Genomic DNA, 12,506 nt, shown 5'->3' on the forward strand with positions numbered 1-12,506 from the left:
GGAATCATATTTTTTTAGTAAATCATTAAAATTAATATTTTTATAATAAGGAACTGCGTTCCTATCCGGTGTCTCACGACCACCACACGGTTTTTTATTATTATAACATGTGGGCAGAGTACTACGGTGATCACGTACAAGCCGGCGGAGCGCAGGCGGCCCGTGGTGTGCGAGATCAACTCGCTGGAAGTGTTCTCGTGCGTGCTGGGGCTGGAGGACGAGACCGCGCTGCCCATCCTGGACCCCGCCGCTGTCACGCTCGCGCTGCACGCCGACGCAGCGATGCACGTGAGTACTGGCCCATGTCGTCCTAGCTTCTGTTCTGTTATTTAATAAACATGCCTCTATTGGGCAAATTGTAAAATAATCGACATACAAGCCTCTATTGGGGAATGTATTAGTACTTACTAATGTACAAAAATATAACAATGAATATTTTTCTTCCATTAATTTAAATTAAGTTATTTGACAAGGGAGGACAACTCTTGCAATATCATACAAAATAGGCAACATTCACCAAATATAAATGTTACTGCTACGGATAATCATAATATAAAGCTCATAAATATTGTTCACCAGAATATACAAGGTTTCTCAAGTAATTAGAAATTGAACTGTTTTTGAGCTGCTGTAATATAGATATATTATGTATTACAGAACATTGGCGTAAGAGTCATCAGCTCCAGTTTAGTTTTAGAGAACATAAAGTAGTGAGTTCGTTTTGTAGAAGTAGGGAAATACATGGAGGTTCCCTAATTATTATCAATAATAGATTAAAATGTAAAAATAGAAGAGATATTGTTAATCTCCCTATAGAACAACTAATTGAGATAGCTTGTATAGAACTAGAGCAATTTATTATTGTAAGTGTATACCGCCCCCCTACTGCATCATATGAACAATTCCAACATAGAATGGAGGAGGTACTATCAAAATTCAGCAAAACCAGCAAGTCAAATATAGTTTGTGGAGATTTTAATATAAACTTGCTTGAACCTTCGGCCAATTGTACTAGCCTTCAAAACTTATTTCAAAGTTTTAATTTGTTCAATGTGTTTTGGGAACCTACTAGAATCACTTCTACAACAGCAACCTGTTTAGATAATATTTTTACAAATTTTACTGTTACTAGTAAACTCATAATTAATAATCTTCAGTCCGACAATAGTGGGCAACTTATAAAAGTAAATACAAGATTGGACAATGTCAGACCAAAAAAGGTGACGATTACACCAGTTACGGGTACCCTTCTTGAGAGGTTTAGAAATAATTTGGTAAATACGATACCATTTTTACACTGTGGTGAAACTGCTAATTTTCACTATAACTTAGTCTTCAATTCCTTCTGTGAGGAATTTGACAGGATTTTTACTCCAGTAACGGTGACAGTAAACAACAAACATTGTTTTAATGATTGGGCAACGATTGGAATCCACAAAAGTCGTAAACGCTTATATGACCTTTATTATGAGAAACATTACAATAATAGCGAAGAATTTAAAATATATGTAAAAAAAATCTCCAAGCTCTTTAAAGTAGTTTGTCATGAAGCGAAAACACGTTTCACTGCAGATAAAATTAAAAACAGTAATAATAAAGTAAAAGCGACTTGGAGTGTAATTAACAATAAAACTGGTAGATCGAATTGCCGTAACACCTCTATCTGTTTAAATATTAATAATCGCGTTATAAATTGGGAAATAGAAATTGCAAATGAATTTGATAAATACTTCTCCGAAATCCCGATTGCCACGACCAAAGACCTTAACTCTTCACCAAAAGCAGCACATGATATGCTTAAATTACACGTACCAGTATCTTCCACTGATTTGAAATTTAAGTATGTTACAGGTAGCGATATAATAAAAATCTTCAAATTAATTAACTTAAAAAATACAAAAGACCTATGGGGCCATTCGACTAATATTGTAAAATACATATTTGACATTATAGCACCTGAATTAGCAATAATATTTAATAAATGCATAGATGAGGGTGTGTTCCCTGACCTCATGTAATTTCAGCAAAGTTATACCTTTGTTTAAATCGGGCAGTTCTTTTGACCCTGCTAAATTTAACACCTATTTAAGTGCTGCCTGTTTTTAGTAAAATTTTTGAAAAACTTTTGCTTCAACAGCTACAAATGCATTTTTGTAAATTAATGAACAAAAATCAATTTGGTTTCACTAGGGGCTTATCAACAATTAATGCGGGTACTAGACTCATTGAGCATATTTTTGACGCCTGGGAAGAGTCACAGGATGCATTGGGCATTTTTTGTGATTTGTCCAAAGCATTTGACTGCGTCCACCATGAAACTTTACTCCTAAAACTAAAGCATTATGGAGTGAAAAATGGAGCCCTAAATCTGTTAAAATCATATTTAAGTGAAAGAGTTCAGATAGTCGATGTAAATAGAAAACGGTCTTCGGGGAAACCTGTGGGAATAGGTGTTCCACAGGGTTCTATTCTCGGTCCTTTTGTTTCTTATATATATTAACGCTCTACCGTTTGTGGTAGATGATAGCCATGAGATTGTTTTGTTTGCTAATGATACTTCACTTATTTTTAAAGTGAAGCGACGTATAGATATTGATGACGAGGTAAACAATGCACTCTCAAAGATAGTGCGTTGGTTTGAGACGAATAATCTGCACGTAAACAGTAAAAAAACAAAGTGTTTACGGTTCATTACACCAAACACAGCGGAGGTACAAACCAACGTACTTATAAATGACCAGAGATTGGAGCTTGTGGACACTACGGTCTTCTTGGGTATCACGTTAGATAAAAAGCTTCAGTGGGGTCCACATATTGCCCATCTAGCAGATAGACTCAGCTCTGCTGCATATGCAGTTAGAAAGATTAGAGAGTACACGAATGTTGCGACCGCGAGATTAGTGTACTTCAGTTATTTTCACAGCATCATAACGTACGGTATTTGACTATGGGGTCATGCTGCTGACATTGATATAGTGTTTGCTCTGCAAAAGAGAGCTGTTCGTGCTATATATCAGCTTGGTTATAGACAGTCTCTCAAATAAAAATTTAACGAAATAAATATTATGACTGTTCATTCTCAGTACATTTATGAAAATTTAATATACGTTCACAAAAATCGTCACCTTTTTGCTCTTAATAGTGATTTTCATTATTATAACACTAGAAATAAGGGATTGCTTGTAACTAATTCTAGTAGGCTTCATAAGATAATAATAATATAAATATAAATAAGAATAGGTTTAAGGGTAAATGTATACACTTCTATAATAAAGTCCCAGCCACTGTTCAGGCATTATCTATAAATAAATTTAAATATTTTATAAAAAAATGGCTCTGCCGTAAATCCTATTACTCCACTGCTGAATATCTGAATGATCGGACAGCCTGGGACTTGATTGTGATTATTTTATAGCGATAGAAATGACTGTACAATATTGTATATTTTTATTGAAAAGAGCGCAAAAAAAGAATGTTGGGACAGTTTCTTGCTCCTCTTCTTCTCTCTCAGAGCGCCATTTGTTTCCGAAGCGGTAGTAGTATCTAGTAGTTATTAGAAATGACATCAAAAAGAATTCTAAAGGAATCAATTTTGAGAAAATAATTGCCTTTTATGCCTTCTAATACACTGCATATAAAAGAACATTGTATACTACAGTAAAGTCGGAGACTCCTTTGCACAGGATACCGGCTAGATTATGAGTACCACAACGGCGCCCATTTCTTCCGTGAAGCAGTAATGTGTAAGCATTACTGTGTTTCGGTCTGAAGGGCGCCGTAGCTAGTGAAATTACTGGGATACAAATGAGACTTAACATCTTATGTCTCAAGGTGACGAGCGAAGTTGTACTGCCGTTCAGAATTTTTGGGGTTTGTCAAGAATCCTGAGCGGCACTGCATTGTAATGGGCAGGGCGTATCAATTACCATCAGCTGAACGTCCTGCTCGTCTCGTCCCTTATTTTCAAAAAAAAAATGGTAAGTGTTGCTATCTTCTCGGTATTTAATGCAAAATATTTGCAGGTGACTATGGGCACTCTAAACTTGCGTCTCTCATATCACGACATGCGAATGTTTGCGGCAATGCTGCAGTCCATACCGGCACAGGCACGCCTCGCTCTATCTGGTAAGAAGTATTTTCCTCTTAATGCATCTTTATTGTTGAAAAATTTGTATTATAAATCAAATCAAAATCACTTTATTCATGCAGGTAAAAGAAATGACACTTATGAATATCAAAAAAAAATATTTTTTCTTATTGAATCTAGCGCCATCTTAAAGGGTTGAGCTAACGAGAAGAAGTAGCAAGAAACACATTGCCACTCTTTTAAATTAAGTATAATTGCAAAAACGTATATGAAATTGAGTGTGAAGCAGTGGCGCGCATAGGGTTATATTATGATATACTAGGCAAGCCAAGCTAACACTGGAGGTTGTTTACCAATACAAAAATGCAGCATTAATCTTTGTGTAAATGCTATTGTTTAACCTTTCGATAAATTATTGAAAAATTCTAGATAGAAGATTGTAAGTATTATATTATATACTTTATCTACACCCATGCTTTAAATCCTCTATTAAAGATTCTGAAACAGTTAGCTTATTACCAACATTAAAACATACATGATACTATTATCACACTCGGCTTCGCCTCGTGTGTTAAACCCAGATTCGTGTTTTAATACCCCTTATTACATAACAGTCGCATAAATAACTATAAGAGTATCATGTAGATATAAAGTTACTTAATTGTTAAGTGACCTCTCGTCCACTCAATCGTTATAAGTATTCCGAATACTCTTGACAGAGCAGTCGTGGTCACGTCGAACGACGAACGATTCTACGCCAGTTATTCCTGGCTGTTGCTTCTCTGGTACATGTGTTGAGGGGAGTATTGGTTAGAGCTTTGATCTGGTCTGTCCAGCGCATAGGGGAGCGTCCTCTTGACCTACTGCCGTTGTCCCTTCCCTGAACAACAAGTCTCTCTATGGCATGCTCTCCACGTCGCGTGATATGTCTGAAGTATCTGAGGATACGGGCTCTGACTATAGATGAAAGCCTTTCTTTCACCTTGAGCTCTTCAAGTATCGAGACGTATGTGCGGCGTTGTGTCCAAGACACTCGTAGCATTCGTCTCCAACATCACATTTCTAGTGCGTCAATCCTTTGTCTCTCTCGTTCTTTGACTGTCCATGTTTCGGCACCATGTAGTAGTATGGGAAACACTAGAGATCTTACTAACTGAACTTTAGTAGCTTTAGTGATATTCCTGTCCCGCCATATCCTCGTCAACTTCTGCATAGCAGATCTGGTAATAGCAATTCGCCTTCTAATTTCGTCTTCCGAGCCACCAGTATAAGCGACCAGTGATTCTAAGTATATGTATGACTTTACAACCTCGCAATTAGCAATCTCGACTATATTTGGTGCATTGTTTTGACTTCGATCGACAATCATCATTTTTGTTTTCTTCCGGTTTATTTTAAGGCCATACTGGAGGCTGGTATGCTCGATACGATGTAATAATTCAGCAATGTTTTCCTCACTTGTTGCTATTAACGTGGTGTCGTCGGCATATCGAAGATTGGATATGTTTTTGTTCGCCAATTGGTATGCCATCTGTCCAATCTTCTAGAGCTATCCTCATAATGTACTCCGTATAAATATTGAACAGAAGAGGCGACAAAATGCAGCCCTGACTGACTCCTGCAGAGGGATGAAGTGGGTCGGACGTGACAATATCCACCTTGACTGAAGCGGAACCATGTTCATAAAGGTCTCTGAGGATTTGCATCAAGTGCTTGGGCACTCCCATCTCTATGAGGCTCTTCCATAGTTGTGGCCATTTAACAGAATCAAATCCCTTTTGGAAATCAACAAAGCATATGAAAGTCGGTCTGTTGAATTCCTTTGCTTTCTCTATTATTTGTCTCACAATTAGGATCTGTTCTCGTGTACGATTACTTTGCCCTTTACGAAACCGGCCTGCTCTGGTGTGATATCCTTCAGGATATAAGCCTTCAGTCTTTCGTTTACTGTATGGAGTAAAATATTGCTGGCATGTGGTATGAGCGCTATAAGACGATAGTTATTGCATTTCGTTGTAGACCCCTTTTTGTGTAATGGTATGAAAACAGAGTGCGTCCATTCCTTCGGCCACATCCAGCTCACCCAAATTTTGTTGCATATAGTGTGAAACATATCTACTCCGAAATCTCCGCAACATCTGATTGTCTCTATTGGAATACAGTCATTTCCAACTGCCTTCCCTCTTTTTAGATGGTTGATTGCAGCTTTAACTTCTTCTCTAAGAATAAAAGGTTCCAAGTCCTGATCTTCCGGTTCAGTGGAGATATAGCTGCGCGAATCAGGGTCAAAGAAGAGCGACTGGCAGTAATTCTTCCAGACTTCCAGAGTATTTTCCAGTTCAGTCACAAGCTTTCCTTTCGAGTTTTCGATGGTCCATGTTTTAGAACTAAACTTTTTTGTAATTTCATGAATGTTCTTGTGAAGAAGAAGAAGTTCGTCTTTGGTTTCATGCTTTTCGCCGTGGATTTGTATTTCGGTACATATATTTTGAAGAAACCTATTTTTATCACGACGACAAGCCGCTTGAATTCGGCAACTTAGGCGGTTCTGCTGCGTAATGTCAGCCCCAGTAACTTTTAAAACACGTCTTTTTTCGACAAGCGCGAGAGTCCGTCCGTCATCCAACGTTGGCGTTTTGTCGTCACGTCCTTCGGTCGGTCAGCATTTTGCGGAATCTGTTATAATCGATTTGGCTTGAAACCAGACCTAATCTACTGTATACTGATCAGGGTTCTGGTTTACCCAGTTGTGTTTCTGTTCCTCTACACTTTTGGAGAATTTTTCGCGGTCCACGACACTTATGCGAGCGCGTTTCTCAGTGAATCTCGCGGCCTTTAGTTTAACCTTAACTTCTGCCTCCAGCAACTGGTGATCTGTACCACAATCTGCGCCCGGCCTAGTTACGGTGTTTTTAACGGATGATTTCCATCTTGACCTGATCAGTATATAGTCGATTTGATTTCGGTAATGCCCGTCTGGTGAAATCCACGTGTAAAGTCTTCTGTGATGGTGTTTAAACATACTGTTCGTAATGGTAAGACCATTATCTGGCGCGGATTGTATAAACCTTGCGCCACGCTCATTTCGTTGACCAAGGCCATATCATCCTATCACCTCTCGCAATTCATCATCCGTTGTCGTTGCTCCTATTTTTCCTACCATCAGTAATTCCCTATTAGAAGTCTCATTGATCGCGATTTCTAAGATGCGGTAGAAATTTTCGACCTCGTCATCCTCTGCGGCACAAGTAGGTGCATATACTTGTATGATGTTTAGATTCATCGGATTAGATCTTATTTTAATCGATATGATTCTGTCGCTATAAGACTATATATCCCATTACGCAGTTGCTGATGTTTTTTTGTAGTACAATTGCTACTCCATTTATACTTTTTGTGTCATGACCAGAATAGTATACGATGTTTTGTGTAGTTTCAAAATCCCCATTTCCCTTCAGATGTGTTTCACTTAGGCCACAGATATCGATGCTATACCGCGTGGGTTCCAGTTCTCCAATGTCCAGCTTAAAACAAACAAACAATTGGGTCGGATAAGGTGTTAGTTCCGTTCTCCCCTTACTCCCCTGCTATGCTTTAGTATTTTCATTTTTGGTATTTATTTTCAGTATTTTGTTTTACAAAAAGTCCAATAAAGTATGCTCATCTCATCTTTCATCTATAAAATTTTCCTTTTCTGTATGTTTTCACTATTTTTTAAAAGTTATTCACAACACGTTTCACTTTCCTCTGAGGAAGTAGGAACTTAATCGAATCGCGCACTTTGACACATAAGCTATCCAGTTTAGGTTGAAATATTACCTCATGGTAGGAATGAATGGACGAACTAAATTAGTTTGCGATTAAATTTACATAATTTTTGACATTCAATTGACATAATTGCGTTGTTGATTTGACGGCAACCTAAATTAGATAGCTCTAATCATGTCGTGGTACAAAATAGTTCATTTTAATAGCATGAAATAGCAAAGCAGTTCATTTTACGTTGTCAATTGAATCGCAATAAGAGTTCATGGTAGGCCTACAGGACAACGTCTAGCGGGTGGACCGATAGTAGCTTTATAGATCCTTTGAAAATAGTTGATTATTTTTCTTAACTCTTTCTACTGGTTATTTAAAAGATAAAAGCGACCGTGAGCTGGCCTCTGAGCCCGCCAACAGCGTGCACATGCGTGCGGGCCCAGCTGGTGTCGGCACATCGCCCGGGACCAGCATACTGGCACCAAGGTGGCTTCGTAGCCGCTCTGGACCTACGGAGCAACTCAAACAACAGCCACAACCAAATAATAAGAACACTTTAAAGTCATTACAGGTAACATTTTTAATTCTAAATACACTAATTACTTACTCTTAAATTTATGTTTGCGTAGTCTTAGTATTTCTATAGCAGATAAATATTTCTATTCGTTTCAACTTTCAAACTCTAATTAATGTTACGTGTTCATTGACTGACATTGACACGATGTTCGCAGTTGAGTGCGGAGTGCGTGACGCTGTACGTGATCGATGACTGCTTGGATTCAGACGTGCCACTGTTGGAGCTGTGTCTGGCTGATGTGCATCTTGAACAGGTCTGATGAACTCATATTTTATTAAAACTATTGCATTGGCAATCAAAAATATCTCTTAGTAACCAATTTTATGTGTAATTGTTTACATAATCTACGAAGTGACGCCAAAAATTATTTTTATAAAATACCTTGATTAAAAATATCACCCTTGCCGCTCAAATTTTAAAATTCTTTTAAACAAAATGTTAGTATAACTTGTCAAGGTTGCTTGAAGTACTTTTTGTGCCCTTACAGTTCAAAAATATATCCGTGAGTAATAAAGTATATGATGTTTGGTGTAAGGATCTACGTAAAGCGGAGGAATCGTTCGAGGACCCGCTGCTGGTGTCGACGCCGTCGGCGGCGTCCAGCACGTGCACGCTAGACGCGGGCGGGGCGGGGCCGCGGCGGGCGGGCGCGGGGGCGGGGCGGCTGCGGGGCTCGCTCACTGTAGACTACTACAACCGAATGTTGTCGGGGTGGGAGCCCATTATTGAACCGTGGAGGTTTGTTGTTCATTTACTGTTTAAATTAAAAAAAATGTAGCGCGTATTTTCGAATCGATCAAGTCGTTAAAACTTAATATATTGCATTTGAAACGCAAGGATATTAAATTGAATCCACAACCAGACGTTATTTTATTGATTTATTATTTTAAGATTCGAGAGTAGATGGGAATACACACTGTCCAGCGCGCTTCTGTTGCGGCGACTGCAGGTGGAGGTGACATCTCCGGAGATTCTAAACGTTAACATCACCTCCGCGCTGGTCGATCTTGCCCGCCTCGTGCGCACCAATTGGACGGCAGATTACTATTCGCCCCAGGTATACTATGTCGCCTGCGTTATTGTTTAAAATATATTTCGAGATCTGGGGTCTATCGGTATCCTATTAAAGATTTTTTTGGTTTTATACATGTCGTAAGTCCATCCACAAATTACGCCACAAAGCAGTTCACACCTCCGGTCCCTTGTCACACAATGTCACATTTAGTTAGCCCCCCAAGTGTGACGTAATTTATGGATGGCCCCAAACACACACCACATATACAATAACAATAATTATTCACAGAGTGGGGTCCAGACAGACGCATCTCCCAAGAACAGCCCGGTGGGTCATCGTCGTCGCTCGCCATTCGTGCCTTACGCACTGCGCAACCTCACGGGCCATCGGCTCTGGTTTACTACGCTTACTACCGCCTCTGACGAGTCAGTATTTAATACAATCTTTCTTTCCGGCTCTTAAAATGTAATTTTTTGCCTCAACAGAAGAGTTTTAAAATCCTTAGAGCTCTGTTCAATAAAATATTATTTTACAATAAGATATAATATACATGTTTATATAAATAAACATTATATTAAAATTTATATTTGAATAATTATGGAACTACATAGAAAATTTTATTGCTATTATCCGTAGTTGCTCTTTTGTTTGTTATTTGAAATTTATAAATTTATTTGCAGTTTTTCTAGGGATGAAATTGGTATTATGCTTTTATATATTGTTCAAGGGATGTTGAAGGCAAAAGATTGTTTCACATTTATAGCATCCGATGCAATCTTAAATATTTTTCAACTTAGTTGCTCATTCAATCTCGTGATGGATCTCTTTGGTGATTGGAATTTTTAGTGACAGTGGTAAAAGGATTTTCAAATTCAAATCTCTTTAGGTGGCTGAAGATTAAAAAGAGCTTTGTTATTCCCTGCTTATGAAAAATAGTCTACTTCGCTTCGCGTAGGTGTGATGAAAATAGTCACGATTGAAGAGCTTCAATTGCTGCCATAGTAACAAAGTGTACGCTCATAACTAAAGAAGATTGGAAAGTGATTGGAAAGGAATAACGTGATTGCCATTCTGCGTCGGTCATGTGTTGTAATTTGAAGACTGCTTTAAAAGAAAGAGGTTTAACACTCAGTATTTTTAAGAAATATGCTGTGGACTTTCCAATAAGACTACACTTTGACATACGACGCCAACAAGCCTGACTCACGACTAACGGTACTAACCTTCCGTGGATTTAAATCTTTTGGACAGCCGTAAAACAGTGCAATAAGCAAGGAATAGTAAAACAATAAGTTTGTGACCGAGAAAGTATAGACAAAAACAAATAAATTTACTGTCATTTCATATAACAGAACGGATAACCGGACTAGGTATATTCACATGATAATATTATTTCGCAATTGCTGAAATAGCGTTTATTTTAATACAGGTTACGTGAAGAAGGAGCATCAAAAACGTGGTCGAGTCCGGATGACTCGTGGGTGTGCGTGCGTGCCGCTGACACGGAGCCGTTTTCGTTCGGCGCGCGGCGCGGGCGAGCGGGCGGGGCGCGGGGGGCGGGGCCCGGCGGTGACGTCACGGCGCCGCTGCACCGGCTGGTGCTGCGAGTGGAGGGCTGGTCGCCGCTCGACCCCGTCTGTGTTGACCGCGTGGGGGTCTTCTTTAGACACGTTACTCACGATGTAAGATCACTATAATGAAAGATATTTTATTGGTAATAATAATCAAATGAATATATTAATAGCCCAAACGCCTTTTTGCATCTATACGTATGGAATATCTATATTCTTTAATGATCAAATGGAATACAATGATAAAAAAAGAAGAAGCCCGCTCAGTTTCTCACACCCGTTCTTCCCAAGTCTGTGGCATATATTTTCGAGGGGCTGGTAGTTTTTGACGTTCAATAAGTAAATATTTGAATTTGGACTTAACTCTTTTTTTCCAGTAGTTTTTCTATATCTTAGTAATAAATAAATGTATTACATAATGCAATATGTAAATGTTGTGCAGAAATCTGGCGCAGAATGTCGTGTGGTGCTGGAGGTGTCGCTGGAAGGTTCGGCGCGCAAGCTGGTGACGGTGCGGTCTGCGCTGTGCCTGCAGAATGACTTGCCCCACCCCGTCGAGATACGGCTGCATCACGCGCACGCGTACGGTCAGTTACACTTAATTGACGTAGTTAACATGAACAGATGACATAAAAAGGGCACTAGCGATGTACATGCATAATTATAACTGCGTCTCTGTATTTAAACAAATTTGAAAAAGTTGACTAGAAGACTAGGCTCAATGTTTTCATCGCGTTCGGCATTGTTTAAAGCCTGCCTCGTATAACGTATAAAACGTTCTTATAAATGTATTTTTTGTATTTATCAACTAGGTGGATTTAGGTCCATGAGCAAATAAAATAAAAGTCGGAGTTAAATTTAAAAAAAAAAAATAAGTAAGAATAAAATAATATAAGAATACTAAAAGATAATAAAGTATTTCGTCACTGTATTGTGATAGGGCTTCGTTTGTTGTATTTAGATCTTTGGGCTTATTAATATTTATTTCTATCTGCAATAAACCGTACTGAAACATAAATTATTTGTCTGCTTTTGCCTCGTTGATAATTGTATTAGTATCGATGTGAAGCCGTGGGTGCACTGCTGCAGCGGCAATGCGGGTTTGCTGCGCCCAGGACGAGCGGGTTGAGCGGTGTGCGTGTACTGAGCGGCGGGGGCGGAGTCCGCGCGCTGCGGGCCGCGTGTGCGGGCCTGCAGCGCCGCGCCGCACTGTGCCCCGCCCTCCTCCCACGTCCGACCCCCACCCTCCCCATATTCCTCGACTGTGGTAATCCTTACCTTTCTTTATCCTTATCCTTTATATTCGTTCTTATTATATATTTTACATGAAGCTCCACCAATATTGTTTCTGCAATATAATCGCTGGATTTTTGTTTTGTATATATTATGATATTCTGGATGGTATGTTTAATATTAGGTCCTTACATATGAAATTGGCGTTTTGTATGGGAGGAACAAAAAGTCGTATATTTTTAAATATAATACATATATTTAATT

The 12,506-nt window shown here is 38.9% G+C and overlaps 1 protein-coding gene across 1 annotated transcript in view; it reads left to right on the forward strand.

The window, feature by feature from the left end:
- LOC126965054 (intermembrane lipid transfer protein Vps13D-like) overlaps positions 1 to 11,135 on the forward strand; it is a 53,079-nt gene extending 41,944 nt beyond the window's left edge. The window contains exon 26 of the mRNA XM_050808502.1: positions 10,868 to 11,135. Coding sequence (XP_050664459.1) covers positions 10,868 to 11,135 — 268 coding nt within the window. The remainder of the gene's footprint in view (positions 1 to 10,867) is intronic.
- The last annotated feature ends 1,371 nt before the right edge of the window (positions 11,136 to 12,506 follow it).

The sequence above is a fragment of the Leptidea sinapis genome, chromosome 1, assembly GCF_905404315.1.
Source record: "Leptidea sinapis chromosome 1, ilLepSina1.1, whole genome shotgun sequence".
Taxonomy (NCBI): domain Eukaryota; kingdom Metazoa; phylum Arthropoda; class Insecta; order Lepidoptera; family Pieridae; genus Leptidea; species Leptidea sinapis.